This window comes from Anas acuta, chromosome W (assembly GCF_963932015.1).
Source record: "Anas acuta chromosome W, bAnaAcu1.1, whole genome shotgun sequence".
Classification (NCBI taxonomy): Eukaryota; Metazoa; Chordata; class Aves; order Anseriformes; family Anatidae; genus Anas; species Anas acuta.
The window spans coordinates 23,893,992-23,914,326 of NC_089016.1; the positions used below are offsets into that span (position 1 = coordinate 23,893,992).

Genomic DNA, 20,335 nt, shown 5'->3' on the forward strand with positions numbered 1-20,335 from the left:
CACGGGAGGGAGAAAAACAGATTATAGGCCTTTCGAGAGGGTACAAGTTGGTTTCACTGAATTGCCCCAGGTAGGGAGGATAAAATATCTATTGGTAATAGTAGATCACTTAACGCAATGGGTAGAAGCTTATCCCGTAGCACGAGCTACGGCACAAATGGTGGTAAAAATTCTATTAGAACACCTGATATCTAGATATGGGATAATCCAGTACATTGATTCTGTTCAGGGCACACACTTTGCTTCTAAAATAATAAGATTATTCTGTCAATCATTAGGTATTCAGTGGGAATATTCTAAGTGGTATTGGAATATTCTAAGTGGTATTCTTTATCTGCTAGAATATTTCCTCCGGTGTGGTAATCTAATTAGGTATTCAGTGGGAAAATTCTAAGGAGAATCTCCATCCTTTACTGGATGTGGGGGGGAAACTTTGTTACAAAAGATGAGGAAAAGGCGGAGGTGCTTATGCCTTCTTTGCCTGTCTTTAGCGGCAATACCGGTTGTTCTCTGGATACCCGGTACCCTGAGCTGGCAGAAGGGGATGGGGAGCTGAATGTGGCCCTCACTATCCATGAAGAAATGGTTGGTGACCTGGTAAGGCACTTGGATGTGCGCAAGTCGATGGGGCCAGATGGGATCCACCCGAGGGTACTGAGAGAACTGGCAGAGGAGCTGGCCAAGCCGCTTACCATCATTTATCAACAGTCCTGGCTATCGGGGGAGGTCCCAGTTGACTGGCGGCTAGCAAATGTGACGCCCATCTACAAGAAGGGCCGTAGGGCAGACCCGGGGAACTATAGGCCTGTCAGTTTGACCTCAGTGCCAGGGAAGCTCATGGAGCAGATTATCTTGAGAGTCATCACGCGGCACTTGCAGGGCAAGCAGGCGATCAGGCCCAGTCAGCATGGGTTTATGAAAGGCAGGTCCTGCTTGACGAGCCTGATCTCCTTCTATGACAAAGTGACGCGCTTGGTGGATGAGGGAAAGGCTGTGGATGTGGTCTACCTTGACTTCAGCAAGGCTTTTGACACCGTTTCCCACAGCATTCTTCTCAGGAAACTGGCTGCTCTTGGCTTGGACTGGCGCACGCTTCGTTGGGTTAGAAACTGGCTGGATAGCCGGGCCCAAAGAGTCGTGGTAACTGGAGTCAAATCCAGTTGGAGGCCGGTTACTAGTGGCGTTCCCCAGGGCTCGGTGCTGGGGCCGGTCCTCTTTAATATCTTCATCGATGATCTGGATGAGGGCATTGAGGGTACCCTCAGTAAGTTCGCAGATGACACCAAGTTAGGTGCGTGTGTCGATCTGCTCGAGGGTAGAAAGGCTCTGCAGGAGGATCTGGATAGGCTGGACCGATGGGCTGAGGTCAACTGCATGAAGTTCAACAAGGCCAAGTGCCGGGTCCTGCACCTGGGGCGCAATAACCCCAAGCAGAGCTACAGGCCGGGAGAGGAATGGTTGGAAAGCTGCCAGGCGGAGAAGGACCTGGGAGTATTGGTTGATAGTCGGCTGAATATGAGCCAGCAGTGTGCTCAGGTGGCCGAGAAGGCCAACGGCATCCTGGCTTGTATAAGAAGCAGTGTGGCCAGCAGGGCTAGGGAAGTGATCGTCCCCCTGTACTCGGCTCTGGTGAGGCCGCACCTCGAGTACTGTGTTCGGTTTTGGGCCCCTCGCTACAAGAAGGACATGGAGGTGCTTGAGCGAGTCCACAGAAGGGCGACGAAGCTGGTGAGGGGTCTGGAGAACGAGTCCTACGAGGAGCGGCTGAGGGAGCTGGGCTTGTTCAGCCTGGAGAAGAGGAGGCTCAGGGGCGACCTTATCGCTCTCTACAGGTACCTTAAAGGAGGCTGTAGCGAGGTGGGGGTTGGTCTGTTCTCCCACGTGCCTGGTGACAGGACGAGGAGGGGGAATGGGCTAAAGTTGCGCCAGGGGAGTTTTAGGTTGGATGTTAGGAAGAACTTCTTTACCGAAAGGGTTGTTAGACATTGGAACAGGCTGCCCAGGGAAGTGGTGGAGTCACCATCCCTGGAAGTCTTTAAAAGATGTTTAGATGTAGAGCTTAGGGATATGGTTTAGAGGGGACTGTTAGCGTTAGGTCAGAGGTTGGACTCGATGATCTTGAGGTCTCTTCCAACCTAGAAATTCTGTGATTCTGTGAATATCATACTCCATGGCACCCACAAAGCTCAGGGAAAGTAGAAAGATTGAATCAAACAACAAAAAAAAAAAAACAACAATTGGCTAAATCAATGATCGAGACACAAATGCCCTGGATGAAATGCTTACCATTGGCACTTCTAAACATAAGAACTAAACCACACAGTGAGACTGGATTATCGCCATATGAAATGTTATATGGTATGCCTTATTCATAGGGAATGCCTCTGGGAAACAATGTAGTTGAGGATCGTAGTATCCAGAAATACATAATTACTGTTGGGAAAAGATTGCAAGAGCTAAGAGAAATTGGAGTGATGGCTCAGACACCACCTTTAGGATTTGCTATTCATAAGATACAACCAGGGGACAAGGTCTTAATAAAAACCTGGAGAGAAGAATCATTGCACCCCCGGTGGGAGGGACCGTACCTTGTTTCACTTACCACTGAAACAGCTGTGAGAACAGCAGAAAGGGGTTGGACCCATGCATCCAGAGTAAAAGGACCAATAAATACCAAAACTTGGAGGGTTGAGTCCGCTCCTGGGGAACTGAAACTAAAGCTAGAGAAGAACTAATGTTCTGGCAATAAGGCTCTGCATAAATTAAGGATGCCAGAAGAAGGGGACAAGCCTGAAGGGAAGAAAGGGAGAAGGCAAGACCGGGGCAGGACTCTCCACTGCGGTGTGTATGGTCTACCGAGGGAGGCAACCCCTATGGGTATTGACCGCCGAGTGAGAGGGCCTCGACCGGACTTTTCCCGCACTAAAGCCAGGTTGTCCCAGGAAAAAGAAACAAACAAGCAAGCAAAGATATATGTATATAATAAATAAGTTTTTTTTTTTTAACCTATTGTAATTAGTTTTCCAGGAGCTGGATCACCCTCAAAGGCTGAACAGTAACCCAAGCTCAAATAGATCCTGGAAGTGGGCCCAACCCCTTGATTGAAGGCATTTCTCACACCCCCACGATACCCCCTGGACAACGCAGAAGGATGTTATACTTCCTGGTACTATTTTTACAAGGGCAATTAAGCCATGGGAATAACTTTTTCATTCTGGGGGAGGAAGTGGCCAAGGCTTTTAACCTTAGCAATTGCTGGGTTTGTGGGGGACCAGGGGGAGCTGAAAGTTGGCCCTGGGTAGCTGGCCCGGTTGAACCTAAGGGGTGGGTTAGTAATTTGAGTGAAGTTCATAATGGTACACAATTCTGGAAAGGGGAAGAAGGCCCGTGGCAGTTGCACTCGTCAGAGAAAGGTATATACTGTTTAAACAGAACAGGAACAGTAAAGGTGGGAAAAAGCATTTGTAAATGGGCTCTGTCTCCTGGATATGAATGTACTGATCCTGAATGTGGACCTAGAAACTGTACAGCAAGTAAAGGGAAATGGAATGCTACGCATGTCCAGCTGAAAAACGGGATTTGGCTGAAATGCTCGTATAAGACGTTTTTTGGACCTGGATGTGAAGCCATGGCAAGAGCACAATCAAAGGGACAATTTGACGTTCAAATCCTGAGTTGTCAGCGTGATAACACCACTAGGGAGCAGCATGTGGTAAAGAGTCTACCGCTGGAGGTGGCAAAATGAGAATGGGACACAAGTGTTCTTTAAATGTTTCTGGTCAGCTCGTAATATGACAAGTCGTGAAGGAGAACTTAGTCGTAATTGTGAGTGGGAATCTAGTGCGGGAGCTTGGAGGTGTATATACATGAGTACTAATGGGGCAAACATTGTAACAGGACCACTTGGTAATGAAAACACTTTGTATTTTCACGCCCCAAGGAATAAAAGAGAACGGGACGGTCCTTTTCCAAATGGGACGTGGGCTCATTATTGGGTGTGTGGCAAACAGGCCTATAAAAGGCTACCAAAGGACTGGTCAGGAAGAATATGCTATGTGGGGTACGTAAGACCCTTGTTCTTTTTATTGTCACAAATACAAGGAAATCACTTAGGAATAAAATTATATGATGATCTGAATAGAGAAAAACGATCTATTGATGCTTCCTTAGCCGGAGGTAGTGCTCAAAAACGGAGAGAAAATGAATGGCCCCCTGAAAGAATCATACAGTATTATGGACCGGCTACCCGGAACCCGAATGAGGTAATATCTGGAGCCCGAGAACCTCTTCATAATTTGAATCGAATAATTAGGTTGCAAGCTGTCCTCGAAATAATAAGCAATCAAACAGCGACAGCTTTGGATCTTTTAGCTGACCAGTCCGCCCAGATGAGGAATGCTATTTTTCAACATAGAATGGTTTTAGACTATTTACTAGCAGAAGGGGGGGTGTGTGTGGGAAATTAAATGATTCTAATTGTTGCTTACAAATTGACGGTAATGAGAAAGTGGTTAAACAGATAACAAGAGAAATTAGAAAATTGGCCCACGTCCCAGCACAAACTTGGAAGGGTATGGATTGGGATTTATTTTCATGGCTGCCTGGTGGACCATGGGTTAGAAGGATGTTATTTTTATTTTTATGTGCTGTAATGATGTTATTATTCATACCTTGTATGATACCTTGCTTTACATTATTGATGCGCCGGATGATAAATAGTACATTTGTAATGACTTCATTAAAAAAGGAAGTCAATTATGATGCTTAAGAATTGGACCCTCTGAGAACGGACTGATGAACTCCAGTTATTAATGACAAAAGTTGAAAAAGAGACACGAATTGAGGATATTAAAAAGAAGATAAGGGATTGTGAGGAATGTTTTAACAATGTGTGTCAATAGAGAGCTTGAAGGAAAATGTATTCGTATGTTCTTTCCTTGAAGTCTCTGATACCTGGGGGTTTCAGAACAACTGCTAACTGTTATGACTTCTGAATGGGACACTATGCAAGCCCCTGATATCTTGATATCTGGCCAGGAGATTAGGGAGAAGGGAAAAGCTGAAGGACGGCTAAAAGACAAAGCTTGCAGGGAACGCTGTGCAAGCTTTTGACATACAGCCAAGGAGTACAAAGAAGAAGGACAAGAAAAAAAAAGCCTGAGAGGAAGACTATGAGCCTTCATCATGAAAGACCCCCAGAGGGAGCACCAGAGACTGATACGCATGCTCCAGTAGGAGGGTTCAGATTCCGGAACTAATCATAATAACTCCGTTGTTTTTTTTAGAAATAGTAATGAATACGTATTAGTCTAGGAGCATAAAAAAATCAGCATCTTGATGTAACGGGTGTGCGACTTGGTGGAGCGGAGACTCCCGGCGCACCCAGCGCTGTTTGCTTACCTCTATTCTTTTAATAAATTGTAAACTTTGATTATAATCCTATTTTGGGACTGAGCTACTTATAACATGATCCAGCTACGTGGGCAGAAGACGGATCCTGGGGCTATAGGACCCCAATATATATGCTTAATAGAATAATTAGGTTAGAAGCTGTAATAGAAATAGTTGTAAATAAAACCGGAGATGCACTTGGATTAATTGCAAGGCAAAATACTAAGATGAGGACTGCTTTGTATCAAAATCGCTTAGCTTTGGATTATTTGCGCAAGAAGGAGAAGTCTGTGGAAAATTTAACCTTAGTAATTGCTGTTTTATAGATTGGTGATGAAGGTGTTTCTTCCTAGTAGCTGGTAGAATGCTATGTTTTGGCTTAGGATGAGAAGAGTGCTGATAACATGCTGATGTTTTAATTGTTGCAGAGCAGTGCTTAGGCCAAGCCAAGGGCGTTTCAGCTTCTCACTCTGTCCTGCCAGCGAGCAGGCTGGGGGTGCAGCAAGAGCTGGGAGGAGGGCTGGACTGCTCGGGGTTAGGCTGGGCATCGGACAGCGGGTGGTGAGCAATTGCATTGTGCATCACTTGTTTCATACACATTATTATTAGTAATACTATTATCATAACGATTGTCTTTATTGTTATTGTTTTTATTTATCTGTCTTTATCTCAACTCACGGGCTTCGCTTTCCCGTTTCTCTCCCCATCCCAGAGAGGGAGGGGAGAGGGTGAGCGAACGGCTGTGTGGTGTTTAGCTGCCGGCCGGGTTAAACCACAACAGAAGGAAAAGCTGTAAATGAACTTGTAAAAGAAACGAAGAAAATTGCACATGCCCCAGTTCAAACTCGCAATGGAATAATGGAATCGAGCTAGAAGGATTATCGGGGGGGGGGGGGGGGCTTTATGGGTGTTGATTGGCTTACTAAAAGTGGGATGGTTGTACTGGGGGGATATGTGGAGGATTTTAATAATTCCATGTTTTACCAGACCAATACACTCGGTTATACAAGGAATGCAAATACCTGCGGTACCTGTTGTGGGAATAGAAATGTTGTTTTTGCAGAGTTCCGTTGTTTAGAGGGAAGGAACTTGGTACTGAGATATGCTTGCAGTGATAAGAAGCTTAGCAGGCGACCTCGTAAAATGCAGACAACCGGACTCCTTAGGACAATTAGGTGAAAATGGCGGTGTCAAGTCAGATAAGTGAAGAAACATTACCACATCAGATAGGTTGTGAACCTGGATTACCCCCTCAGTGGGGAAACAGGGGAGGGTCCTGTCATCAAAAAGCGTATAAACTGTGTTTTGGAACTAGTAGGCGCGCTCTCCTGCTTGTGGGGCGCCCGCCATTGCAATCAATCGCGAGTAAATTACTACTTCGCTGAGATCCTCGCCTGAGCCTAAGCTATCGGCTACGGAGCGTTTCTCACCCTCCCTTCCAACCCAAGCCACGCTCTGATTCTATGAGCGGAGCGCCTGTTCTGTGGAGCTCGTTTCCCAGCCGTGCAGGGCCCAGATTCCCTCCGCGGAGCCGCCCAGCCCGTTTTCGGGCGCCCACTTCCTCCCTCCCGGTCGGCTCCCTCCGCGCCCCGAGGGCACGCGACCTCCCTGAGCGCCGATAAGCACCGGGTCGACGGGAGCGGAGCCGCCGAGAGGGCGGGGACAAGGGAAGAGGGCAGGCGAGGCAGCCAATCGAGGCGCGGGGGCGGTCGGCGGCGATCTGTCGGCCCAATGAGCGCCGCGGAGGGCCGGGCCGAGTGCGGGAAGTGAGGGGGCGTTGTAGCGAGCGGGCGCCGTCATGGCCGACGGGATTGTTAGGGCGCAGGCCGCCTGGCCCGGTGGCGGCGCTGCCGCTGCTTTCGGAGAGGTCGCCTGCAAGGGCAAGGAGGTCCCCGCCAACGTTCTCCGTGAGGATGAGCGGTCGTGGACGAGGAGGTAGCCGCGGCGTTGTTGTGCGAGTCTTTCCTTCCTTTCCCTCGGCCGCTCGCAGGCCCTCTGAAACGAGGGCCCGTCGCGGGTCCCGGGAGTGCGGCAGGGCGGGTGGTGGCCTTGCTGCGGGAGGGAGGGAGGGAGGGAGGGAGGGAGGGAGGGACGGTCGGTCGGTCGGTCGGTCGGGGTCTCTCCGGCTCGTGGCGCTCTCTACTGCAGCGCCTCTAAAACGCCGCGCTTCTTCGGTGCCTGCCCCCGGGGTGCCACGGCGCGTACTGGGTCGCCGGCGCAGTCGGTCTCCTTGGGGGTTCGGACTGTATGCATATAGGCAGTGAGCATCGCAGTAGTGACCGTAATCAGTCGTTTCTGCGCTGCTGATAGCCTTGCAGAGACGCCCCGGCTCGGCTGTGCTAGGCTTTGGTTATGGCACCACCCCCACCGCGCACACGAGCGCACGCTCTCTCCAAAGTGGCTTGTGAAAGGGAAGAATTGCAGCTTTTCCTAGCTTTCTTAAACGCCTAGAAACCAGTCAATCCCGCAGGCTGCGAGAGCTTCCCAGCTCTCATTTCCGTGCTGGAGGTGGGCCGTGATAAGAGCATGCTGGCAAGGTTCACTGATGCTGGTGCGCCGCAACGTGCTAGGAGCTAAGTGAGCAGCTGCGGAGAGTTATGAAAAAGTTGCAGATGTTATCTGCAAGGTGCTAACTTTAAGTTAGTGTCCAGCCTAACCGTTGTTGCTGTTCTTAAATTTGAAATGCTAAAGATAGGACAGCTAGGGATTTCCTCTGCTTCTGACGGCAGGGTTTATCTGCAGCGTGGAAAACAGGCCCTTAGTGAAAGGGGCTGCGTTGCCCGCTCTGCGTGCTGACTCGTAGAATGGTTAGGCTTGGAAGGCACCCTTAAAGATCATCTAGCCCAACCCGCCTGCCGCGGTCAGGGACGTGTTTCACTAGATCGGGTTGCTCAAAGCGTTGACGCGTTGCTTGGAACAGCGCTTTCTTAATAGGTCTCGGTAATGTTGCAGCTGCCGCCCGTTTGGAGTACTGGAAGCGTTCAACTGCTCTCCGGAAACTGTGCTTGCGGTAGCGCCCTGCCTTTACGAAAGGGCGCGTTTCCTGTCTCCTTCGTGTTGAAGGCTGCGCGAGGAGTCTGTGTGTGTGTGTGTGTGTGTGCGCGTGCGCGCATCTGTTTTGACTTGGCCGTACTGGCTGCAGCAACGTATGTAACCTGAACGCTGTGCTTGATTGGAGAACCAGGCCGTTAACTTGAGTCTGATGAGTGACTTGAGAGCAGACAACCTACTCTGACCGCTCTTAGTGCGACACGTTTCCTGGAGGACGAATTAGTTGCAGTTTCTCGCTTGGTCTTAACTTGAGGCGGGGGGAGGGGGCGGGGGGCTTAGAACCACTTCTGGAGCGTAGTTGGCTCTAGCGAGTGGTCTTGAATTTGCTTAGCTCACTGTACCGAAGGCCTGTTTCACGGTTGAGCGATGTTATAGGGAGGAGTGTGAGGAAGGCTTATAATTCTCGATTGTCGTGCAGTGAAAGGCGATGGTGAGTAAGAAGTACAAAGCATCTGTGGAATCGAGTCTTATCGGCAGTGTTTCAGTCGCATCTAAAACAAATAAAAATAGCGGAAGTCGCTAACCTGAAGTACTCGGCTGTCTCGCTGCCCCCGTCACCTTGCGCGCTGGATCCTGCTTCTGGTGCCATATGCAGTTTCTGTCTGCTGGTGATTTGGGGAGTTCCCTCGCAATTAGTTGCGAGTTGATGGTTTCCTACAGGTCGGTGGTATTTGTGTTTCGAAGGTGATGCCTTGGCCTCGGTCTGGAGGTGTCTGACGTCAGGCCGGCCGTAACGGGCTAATTTGGAACGTTCCTTCCCCTGAGTAGGTGGCGTTCTCGAGGACGGAGAGTTAATACGGCCTCAGCCGGATTACTCCAGGTTCTTTGAAGATGCCTTCCTGCTTCTGGCCGAGGCAACATTTGGACGTAACCGAAGGACGGTTAGCCATTGTTTGCCGCTTGTGTGTCTTGTGCGTAGAAGGTAGAGAACTTTGCCTATTCAAAGCTCGCTTAAGAAGAATGGCTGTTTTGTCGTGCGCGTTTGGGGCGCCTGATAATCTGCTTTGGTAGGGCGAGTTCAGTGGGGCATAGTGATTTGCTGAAGCTGTTGCCTTTCTCTGAAGCCGACTACGTTTTAACTGTTTACTCTTCCTCCAGTGCCTTGCGTTCCGTGATAGTTCGCCTCAGGCTCCAGTGTTTTTTCCTAGTCCTTCCTGAGAAGGTAGTTGTCCGGTTATGTGAAGCAGAAGATTCTGGCGGACCCGTGAGTACTGTGGGAGCTTTCTGTTCGCTAGGCTGGCTGTACCTGTAACTGGTTTGTAACTTCCTAGACTCTTTCCCGTCCCCTCTTTTCCTCTGGATGTTGCAGAGGGGCGCACAGTAGGCTATTTGGGGTTGTCCGATGCTGTAGTCTTTCGCCTCTAGCTTGTAATGGAGCTGAGCTTTTTGACTGAGAGCAGTGATATAAAGCGATGCTCGTCTCCAGCTACGCGCTTGCAGTGCAAAAAGCAGCGTTGTTCCGACGTGCGGTCTGATGCCCGTTTTCACGGTTTCCGGACAGCGGGGGTGGTGCCTTGACTATGCAGAAGAGGGCTTGGGGTTTGGTCAGGTCAGAGGCGAGGAAAGGGAAAGCTGTTTGAGCGGCGCTTGGGTGTTTGTTTTGCTGTTAGCTATGCAAGTCAAGTTCCAAGGCTCTGTGAGCTCACGCAAGAGAAAAGGCACCGTGAAGCTTTTATTTTCCGCCAGAGCGGCTTACGTTGCCCGAAGCTATGACGGGGGCTTTAAGCCCCGAGACAAATTCAGCTTCTGTGACTGTTTTGTAGTCTGTTACTGTCTAGAGGGTAATTCAAAGAGCAGCGGTTGAATTGTGAAGGATTAGCTAACCGTGTTCTGTGGGTGGTTCTCTGCTCGCGTTCATTCTGTGCGTCGTGGCGCAGCACGTTAGGTGATGTTATTTCCTTTTTCCAGCTTCTTGGGCGTTTCGTGGTTGTTGGCAAGAAGTGTGCTGCTAACCTGGACCTGACCAATGGATTCCGGATGGCTGTGAATGCCCACCCTCGGGCCCTTCAGACTATCGCCGCCGAATAGGTTTCATATGTTGCCCATCAGTCTAGCCCCTGTTGATGTTTGATTTATTATTTTTTTTGGACGGCTGTCTATGGAGGGTAAGAAAGAGCTTTGAGCAGCGTTTGCACAATAAAGATGGAGCATGGGGATATCACCTCTGTCTTGCGTGTCTTACCGATGGAAATAGTTCCGCAAGTTAAAACGGCGTCTCCCTGGAGCGCACGTGTGTAGAATGTTTTGGTCCGTTGACAGTGTCGTGTAGGTGGTGGTTTGCCCATTCATTTGGAACGCGAAGCTAGAAGCGCTCGGCGGTCCTGTGGGTCTCCGTCTTCCTAAGACGATCTAGGATGTGCTGTGTGTTTGAGGCCTTGCTATCTTCCCCCTGCTCCCAAATAAAAGGGCACGCTTTTATTGCGAAATAGCCGTGTTGAGGACTGGCAGATGTAGAACCAGAGAAGAATAAGGTTGGAAGAAAGCTTCCAGGCGTTGTCTGTTGTCTGCCCCTGTCCCGAGGAGGAGGCAGAACAAGCTCTACCGGGTGTGATTTCTGACAGGTGCTTGTCAGCCTGTTCTTGACTACCCTAGGAGTTTTGCTACCGCTTTCTTTTCAGTCCTCCTCGTGGCTTTCGCAACTTTGAGAAGGAATTCCTCCCACAGGATGTAGAAGGCTCTGGGATTCTTGAGTCGGCTTCTGATAAGTTCGAGACTCGGCTGCCGTTCTCTTTATTTTTTTTTTGCATTTATTTTTAGTGTCTTTTTTTTTCCCCTAAACGAAGTCCGTTGTTCAGTAACTAGAAGAAGGATTAGGTAAAGGCACCATAAGGCTTTTAAATGCGATCACCTCTCGTGCTTTGTTAGACCTCTGGCTTCGCTCTGCTCCTTGTTTAATCGCGATTACATTCAAGGCTTACTGGAGCGTGGGAACGTTAAAATGCTATTAAATACTCTTAGTGTTTGAAACTTGCTAAATGAGATGATTTTTGTGACTCCGTTCCTCATAAAGAAACTTGATTCGTTAGCAGGAGAAATGATCTTTGTTACTGGATCTGTTTGCGGGGTTAACGATTGCAGCTGTGAATGACTAAAGTCTTTTGAGGAAGCTGAATGATAAAAACCAAACCAAGAAACAGCCCTTGGTCTACTCGAAATAATATAGGATTTGCCGTTTGTGGGGTCACGTGAAAATAGTCGTGCAAGTCAACTAGTTTGGGGGGGAGGGGTGGGTGAAGGTGGAGATGCTGTTGCCCTTTCAGAGAAAGCTTCTTAAGTTGGCACTTGACCAACTGTTCTATTTCCGTATTTTCCCTTGGTCTCTTTCATTGATCTGTTTTGTTGACCTAGAAGAGCCGATGGAACTGCTCAAAGAAACGTGCTCAAGTGGACCTTGAGTAAGTATTTACATGTTCAACTGTTCCCCGGTCGGTCTAGCTAATGCTATCAGCGCTTGTATTCTTTTACAAAAGATGTTTAATTCCCGAGACAGTAGAGGAGGAAGACCACTGGTAATCTCTCTGCTTAAGAGGCACTGTTAGGCAACCGCAGAAGGCGAAGAAACTTGCCCCCGAGGCACCAATCTGACCCTTCTTTTAGCCTGTATGCTTTCAAAGAGCATATCATAGAAGCATAGATTGGGCAGGGTTGCCAACCACTAGAACAGGCTGCCCAGAGCTGCATCCAGCCTGGCCTTGAACGCCTCCAGGGATGGGGCATCCACGACCTCCCTGGGCAACCCGTTCCGGTGCCTCACCACCCTCTGAGTGAAAAACTTTCTCCTAATATCTAACCTAAATCTCCCCTGTCTTAGTTTAAAACCACTCCCCCTTGTCCTATCGCTATCAACGCGTGTATTTTTACTCCTGTTTATACAGAATCACAGAATCGTAGGGGTTGGAAGGGACCTCAAGAGATCATCGGGTCCAACCCCCCTGCCAAAGCAGGTTCCCTAGAGCAGGCTGCCCAGGTAGGCGTCCAGACGGGCCTTGAACATCTCCAGAGAAGGAGACTCCACAACCTCCCTGGGCAGCCTGTTCCAGTGCTCCGTCACCCGCACCGTGAAGCTGTTCTTTCGCACGTTGGTGCGGAACTTCCTGTGGTGGCTTTACCGTGCTAGGCAGCTAAACACCACAACCGCTCTCTCGCTCCCCCTCCTTAGATGAGGAGGGGAAGAAGTAAAGGAAAGAACAACTCACGGGTTGAGATGAGGATAATTGAATTAAAGGGAAAAAATAATAATCTTTCCTTGATAATAATAACCATTATTATTATTAACTAAACAATTTAACTAAAGGGGAAAAAAAGGGAAAGGGAAAAAAGGAAAAAACCAAAACGAATAAAGGCTACGTGGAAGTGCAGAGGAAAGAAATTACTCTCTACTTCCCACAAATGAGCGATGCTTGACCACGTCCTTGAAGCAGGGCCTCAACACGCGTAGCCGGTGTTTGGGAGGAAGACCGACGTTTTCACAAGGAGAGCCCAGCCTTCCCCTCTTCTTCCTGTTTCCACCTTTTATTGCTGAGTGTGACATCGTACGGTATGGAATATCCCTTTGGTTGGTTGAAGTCAGCTGCCCTGGTGATGTTTGTCTTCTCGCTTTTTTGCCCACCCCCTAGGAGGGTTAGAGAGAGTCCTGATGCTGTGCCAGCGCTGCTCGGCAGTAGACGCAACACTGGTGTGATACCACTGCTGTTCTAGCTACAAGTGCAGAGCACAGCACTGTATGGGCTGCTGCAGGGAAAGTTAACATCCCAGCCAGACCCAGTACAGGCCGTTGCCCCTTGTCCTATCCCCACTAACCACTGCAAAGAGGGTGGCGAAATCCCACTGTCTCCCACGCTGAAGGTATTTGTAAACATTGATAAGATCCCCTCTCAGTCTTCTCTTCTCCAGGCTGAACAGACCCAGGTCTCTCAGTCTTTGCTCATAGGGAAGATGCTCCAGGCCCCGTATCATCTTTGTTGCCCTCCGCTGGACTCTTTCCAGGAGATCCTTGTCTTTTTTTGTACCGGGGAGCCCAGAACTGGACACAGTACTCCAGGTGAGGCCTGCCCAGGGCAGAGTAGAGGGGGAGGATCACCTCCCTTGACCTGCTGGCCACGCTCCTTTTAATGCACGCCAGGATCCCATTGGCCTTCTTGGCCACCAGGGCGCACTGCTGGCTCATGGTCAACCTGTCGTCCACCAGGACCCGCAGGTCCTTCTCCGCAGAGCTCCTCTCCAGCAGGTCATCCCCCAGCCTGTACTGATACATGCGGTTGTTCCTTCCCAGGTGCAGGACTCTACACTTGCTCTTGTTAAACTTCATTTGGTTTCTTCCCGCCCAGCTCTCCAGCCCGCCCAGGTCTCGCTGAATGGCAGCACAGCCTTCTGGCGTGTCGGCCACTCCTCCCAGCTTTGTATCATGGGCGTACTTGCGGAGGGTGGACACTATTCCCTCATCAAGGTCGTCGATGAAGATGTTGAACAAGACCGGACCCGGCACCGACCCCTGGGGAACACCGCTAGTCACAGATCTCCAGCCGGACTCTGCGCCGCCGATCGCCACCCTCTGAGCTCGGCCAGTCAGCCAGTTCTCAACCCGCCTTACCGTCCACTTGTCTATCCCACGCCTTCTCAGCTTTGCTAGCAGGGTGTCGTGGGAGACAGTGTCAAAAGCCTTGCTAAAGTCAAGGTAGATGACGTCCACTGCTCTCCCTCCATCAACCCAGCTGGTGATGCCATCATAGAAGGCTACGAGGTTGGTCGAGCACGATTTCCCCTTGGTGAATCCATGCTGACTACTCCTCATAACTTTCTTCTCTTCCAGTGGCTTGGAGATGGCATCCGGAACAAGCTGTTCCAACAGCTTTCCAGGGACAGAGGTGAGACTGACCTTTCCAAGAGCTCCACATCCTTCTTGTGCTGGGGGCCCCAGGCCTGCACGCAGTATTCCGGGTGGGGTCTCCCAAGAGCAGGGTAGAGGGGGAGAATCACCTCCCTCTCCCTGCTGGCCACCCCTTTTTTTAATGCAGCCCAGGACTTAGTTGGCCTTCCGGGCTGCAAGCGTGCGCTGCTGGCTCACGTCCAGCTTCTTGTCCGTCAGGACCCCCAAGTCCTTCTCCGCGGGGCTGCTCTGAAGTTCTTCTTCTCCCAGCCTATAGAGATACCTAGGATTGCCCCAGCCCAAGGTCAACGCCTTGCACTTATGGCATCCCTTCCCTCTATTGTATCGACTGCACCGCTCAGCTTGGTGTCATCCGCAAACTTGCGCGATTCCGTCGTCTGTGCCATTGCTAAGGATGTTGAAGAGCACCGGTCCCGAGCCCGACCCCTGAGGGACGCCACTTGTGACCGGCCTCCGCCCAGACATAGAGCCGTTGGCCACAACCCTTTGGCCGCGACCAGCCAACCAATTCTTTATCCACCCAACAGTCCATCCTTCAAATCCCTACCTCTGCAATTTAGAGAGAAGAATGTGGTGAGGGACCATATCAAAGGCTTTGCTCGGTCCAGGTAGCGTATCCTATCCCAGGACTGGTTTCAGCCGTAAACAACAAACAGTTATGAAGAGAGATGTAGCTTTGTAAATGTTTTTGTTGCCTTGGGTGAATTGGTGTCTGGTCACGTTGATTGGCCCACGTGGTAGCTGGGAGATGGCCGACGGGGAGGACTGAGATGTTAAAGCTGCCTGTGGTTGCCTGCCCCCAGCCCCGTCCCCGTGGGCCATCCCGATGGCAGTAGCGCCCGCCTGGAAGCTCAAACTAAAGCGAGCGTATTCTGATGTCGTTACCCTCCAAGCCTGTCAGAGAGGCAGAAGCGCTGTGGCCTCCTCAGGCAGGAACTGCACGTGTGGGGACGGCCGCGTCCCTGCCGCCGTGTCGGGCCAGTTTGAGCTCCGCTCTCCGTGCGGCTGCAGGGCACCGCGGACCACACTTGGGCAGCCTCGGGGGGCGCTGCCTAGTTTTCCAGAAGCTTCCTCCCCAGCTGAGCAGAAACCCAGTTGTGATGCGTCAGGGCTGAGCACAGGCTTTGTATTCCTTCCCGCCACCCCCTGCACGGGAGGTGCAGCTTTCCCCCTTGGAAACGTCAGCGGTTGAAGTGGGGCTCTCAGGGAAGGTTGTGGAGCAAGTTCTGAAAAGGTAAGATTGCCGGGTTTTAAGAATTGATCCGGTAACTCTGTGCACAGACCAAGGTAAGAAATGTTAAGTATTGCCTTGGGGGTCAGGTGAGACTCTGCGTGATGTGTGATTGAGACGTACTTTTGTACGAAGCGAGTGTGGAGTCCTGATCCGCGGTTCCGTGGCTCCGCGAGGGGCGCGGCCGGAGATGGACGAAGCGTGAGATAAGGGAGAGAAAGGAAGAGTCTCGGGAAATTTGGTGTACGGTAATCCTTGCACAGGGAAGTGCTTGGAAGTACACCAGGGAATCTGGTAAATTCATAGGTGTGTGGTAGCCCTTGCAGGGGGAAGTGCTTGGCAGTACACCCCCGTTTTCCAGAATCGGAACGTTAGTGCGAGGTACCCTGCAGGAGGGAAATTTCTGTAGCAGCACACTGACAAGGGCTAGGAAAAATGGGAAATATGAGTTCCAGGGGACAGGGAGATATCCCTGGGGGAGTGCCTACCAACAGTTCTTCCTGAAGAATGATAAGAAATTGGAAACATAATCCCAAAATTAGAGGAGATTGTAAAAGAAAAAAAATAAAATTAAATATTGTGTATCAGTCTGGACAAAAGAACCAATTAAGGAAACAGCAGTGTTTTGGCCAAAATAGGGGTCTGATGAAAATTCAGGCTTTACATTTATGTGTAAACAATAAGCTTCCTTTTTCGGAGAAGGAGCCAAGTTATGCTCCCTATAATCCTAATACCGTACCCGTGGCAGCAGCAGTCACTCCAGGAAGGGAGACAGGGACTGTAGTTAACACTGTCCCTAAAGAAGGATCGTGCTCTAGGCTCTGTCAAGAATTAGAACAAGGTAGAAGATATGTTGAGAATTTTGCCTTCCCTGGTACTGACAGTACTAACACTAACCGTGTATCCTCTTAGGTGAACTACCCCCCGTCCTTAGCAGCAGAGAGGTTAGGACTTTTAAGAAGGAGAGGAAGTGTTTATTCGAGGACCCCAAGAGCCTAGCTGAACAATTAGACCAGTTCCTACGACCTGACTTATACTCTTGGGGAAGGGAATTATGCCTGTAAGTATGTTGTTTACAGGGAAAGAAATGGGAATGATCAGGAGGAGAGCTGCTATACAAGAATGGGAAAGAGCTCATCCTCCAGGACCAGGGGTAATACCGGCAGAGCAGAAATACCCACTTGCCAGTCCTGGCTGGAGTAACAATAGTGTGCAACACAGAAATCATATGAGAGGCTTGGGGTCAGAATGAGAAAGTACTCGGGGATGAGTCCCGAGGACCCGGTATCCCAAGGGCTCTTGAAAGTTCATTGTGTGATTAAAGCCTGGCGAGATACGCAGAAAATGCTCCAGAAGGTGGGGGGCTGTAGTGAACAGTCACTGGGGGACCCTCCTGCGGGAGGCCCTGGAGGTGTGTGTCCGGAGGGGAGATGAGAAGGAAAAGCAGAGAGCGAAACTAATGGTATTGACAGTGCAGCGGGTAGTGAGGCAGAGGGTTGGAGAAAGAGGAAGAAAATCTTCAGGGGGAGTCAGGGCCAGGATGGAAAGGAGAGGAAGAGAGATGAAGGAATGGCAGGCAAAGAAGGCTGCCTGTGTTGTGGCCTGAATCCTAGCAGGGACAGGCTTTGATAAGATGTTTTAAGTGTGACCAAGGATTCCCAGGGGATGCGATGTATGATTACATTGTACCAAGAAAAGACTGCCTGGGGAAATGAGGCCCGTAAGTCTCTCTTTGCTGTTCCTTGCGTGATAGCAACATCACGGTTCCCCCTGCATTCTCTACAGCTATAGGTAACCATACAGCTTGCCTCTCACGGCAGGGTGTGAGTGCTGCCCAGCATCTGGGAGAATTTGCCTTGTGCTACCAAGGACTCGATGGGAAACTGCTCAAGACTTGAGATCCCCACCCAGGGCAGATCTCTGGTGGTACGGTGGAGGGAAGATCTTACGGTCCACCCTACCATATAACTGGGGAGGCACTTGTGCGCTTGTTCGATTAGCTATACCCTTCACCCTGGCATTTGAAAGAGAAACATCACAAATACCCAGAAGAAGTTAAAGAGGCTTAGGAGTATCATTCGATGACAGAGTATACATAGATTCTCTTGGGGTGCCTAGAGGAGTTTCCGATGAACAGAAAGCCAGGAATCAAATTGCTGCAGGGTTTGAGTCACTGTTCTGGTGGGTAACGATCGATAAGAATGTGGATTGGATTAATTATATTTATTCTAATCAGCAGAGAGTCATAAATTATACAAGGGATGCGATGAGAGGAATCGCTGAACAACTAGATGCCACCAGCAAAATGGCTTGGGAAAACAGAACATCGTTAGATATGATGCTCGCGGAGGAAGGAGGTGGGGTGTGTGTGTGAGATACTGAGCAACCATGGTTGCACTCTTATACCCAGCAATACTGCCCCAGATGGCTCAGTAACTAGAGCATTTGCAAGGGCTTACCACCCTTGCCAGTGAATTGGCAGAAAAAGTAGGCATATTTACATCCTTGATCGTAGTTGTAGGAGTTTTGACAGCCATTGGTTGCTGCGTTATCCCCCGTGTAAGAGGACTAGTACAGTGGTTAACTGAAACCGCACTATTGAAACGAATGACCATGGAGCCACCACCTTACTCAGATAAGGTGACAATGAGGAGATGGAAAGCGAAGGAGAAGAAGAAATCTACCAAATTACACCTTAGAGAAAGGTTTTTCAAAAATCAACGGTTTATAAAGAAGAAAAGGGGGGAATTGTCATTTATAACGGTTGGGGGCTCGTCCGGGATGGCTTTGGTTCCTGAATTCTGATTTGATCTAGGAGAGGCGCCCCACCATTTGGTGGCTCCTGTTCGAGTCAGGTCGGGACTAATGCCATCTTGAACCTGAATAAAGGTAAGCAAAGAATTTGATTTTGTTATGAGCTCCCTTGCCGGCTGCAGCACTGTATTTTGCCCGTAATTCTGCGCGCGGAGATCCGAACGAAGACGACGGAGTCCTAAGCATTTAAGGCGTGTACCGTTCGGTTGCCTGTGTGTGTGAGAGTGTGACTGAGACGGAACTTAGTTCCGAAGCGAGTGTGGAGGTCTTCTAACCGCGGCTCCAGTCTCCCGCGAGGGACTTGGCCGGTGAAGGACCGAAGCGATTCCTATAGGATTCGTGGGTGGGTGATAGGTCCTAAACCCCCTGCAAGACACTCTTACTAAGGTAACCAAGGGCTGTGGGAATTGCCATAGTGAAATTCCTAGATGGTTCAGACAGAATTGAAGACCAAGGACCAGAAGAAAGGGAGCAAATTACCAGACATACCACCAGAAAGTCCATTAAGGAATAATGATTAGCGGACGCCCCTAGGTGCACCCTGAGTGTTTTGCTCGGAGGGGACTCCACTCTCAGCCGCTCACCGCAGGAGCAGACAAAGGCCTCCTGAAGCTGCAGACAAGCGGTATGTTTTCAGCTGCTGGAGGGATACTAACTGGAGTGTTAATAATTGTATGTCTTATTCTTAAACGTCCAGGTATTTTGTGTTGAAAGCATTTGTGTAAGTGTAAGGGTTTGAAACCAAGTGGAATGAGTCACTCCACGAAGAACACGGTCAGAGACAATACTCGTTTGGTTGGTTATCATTCTAAATTATATTCTTGTGGTATGAATGAGATGTGCTAGAGGCCTCTCTGTGTGATTGCATGATTGTGCTGTGGGAGTGAGACGCAGCGTCGCTGCGAAGCGAGTGCGGAGTTCCGATCTGCGGTTCCGTGTTCTCCGTGAGGGGAGCGGCCGGAGACGAGCGAAGTGCGTGACAGGCCGAAAAGAAGTGCTGTTTTATCCAAGTGTTGATTGGTGGTGCCCAATATATGGGCCTGGCAGTGTATCTTGTGATCCTATTTTTGCTCTTAAATGCTTTGAGTGTGACAAGAAAAAAGGCGGGAGCATTATCTAAGTAACTAACAGTTTAGAAGCCCTGGCGGATTTGCTGTGGTGTTTGGTCAGTTTCCCAAGTACTGGAGAGGGGGAGGGGGCTGACTGATTATGGAAGCGGTAGAACGGAGAGAGTCATTTCTTTGGTGGTTCGGGTTTGAGCCCTGGGAATTCGGTAAGAAGGGGGAGAGCGAATTTATTTAGGCCTCAATACCTTTTTAAACCCCCCATATTGACGGATACACAGGAGTGATTCCTTGTTTTGTATGGGCTCACTAAGAAAGCGCATGAGAAAAATCGGCATTCGGCTTGAAATTCGGTCCTGTTGAAATGTCAATTTTGTGGAAACGGTGGTCATGTTCGTCTAGAAGACGGAAGGCTGAGTGCTTCAGCTGTTTTCCTGAAGTTCCGTGGCTTTATGATTGGAACGGGGCTCATTAATAATCTGAAATAGTAAAGTTTGTACGTGGGAAGAAGCGTTCAATCCCAGAGAATTGGGGCATTAGGGAAGAAGATTAGGAAAAGATGGTAAAAAACCCGCAGTAAAAAGGTTTGCGTGGAAATTGAAGCAAAGGACGGTAACTAGTAAGGAATAGTAATAAACAAATAAATAAAAGGGAATGGGAAATCAAGGAAACGGGTAACATCCAAAACAAAGACGTTTTAAAGAAAGCCTCCTTGGGTGCATATTGGCACATTCGAAGGATATTGTTAGAACTGGGGGCAGGGAAAGGAAGAGGACTTTCACTAAGTATTGCAATCAATGGTGGCCACTACATAAGCTAAATGGCCACTTTATGGATCAATCGACTATAAGGCTATCTTGCAACTAATGTTTTTGAGGAGAGAAGGAAAATAGGATG

The 20,335-nt window shown here is 49.6% G+C and overlaps 1 protein-coding gene and 1 long non-coding RNA gene across 2 annotated transcripts in view; both read left to right on the forward strand.

The window, feature by feature from the left end:
- LOC137846788 (uncharacterized) overlaps positions 1-20,335 on the forward strand; it is a 483,557-nt gene that overhangs the window by 167,478 nt on the left and 295,744 nt on the right. The gene's annotated exons all lie outside the window — the stretch shown is intronic.
- LOC137847286 (adenosine 5'-monophosphoramidase HINT1-like) lies at positions 7,186-10,508 on the forward strand. The gene is made up of 3 exons (XM_068665575.1): positions 7,186-7,326; positions 9,541-9,646; positions 10,351-10,508. The coding sequence occupies exons 1-3, from the start codon at positions 7,190-7,192 to the stop codon at positions 10,468-10,470; spliced, it is 363 nt and encodes a 120-aa protein (XP_068521676.1). The 5' UTR covers positions 7,186-7,189; the 3' UTR covers positions 10,471-10,508.

Excerpts from the sequence above, each read along its gene's own strand:
- LOC137847286 (XM_068665575.1), top strand. The coding sequence starts at position 7,190 with ATGGCCGACGGGATTGTTAGGGCGCAGGCCGCCTGGCCCGGTGGCGGC. Across the intron at positions 7,327-9,540 it reads GAGCGGTCGTGGACGAGGAG|TGCCTTGCGTTCCGTGATAG; the intron begins GTAGCCGCGGCG and ends CTCTTCCTCCAG. Across the intron at positions 9,647-10,350 it reads CAGAAGATTCTGGCGGACCC|CTTCTTGGGCGTTTCGTGGT; the intron begins GTGAGTACTGTG and ends TCCTTTTTCCAG.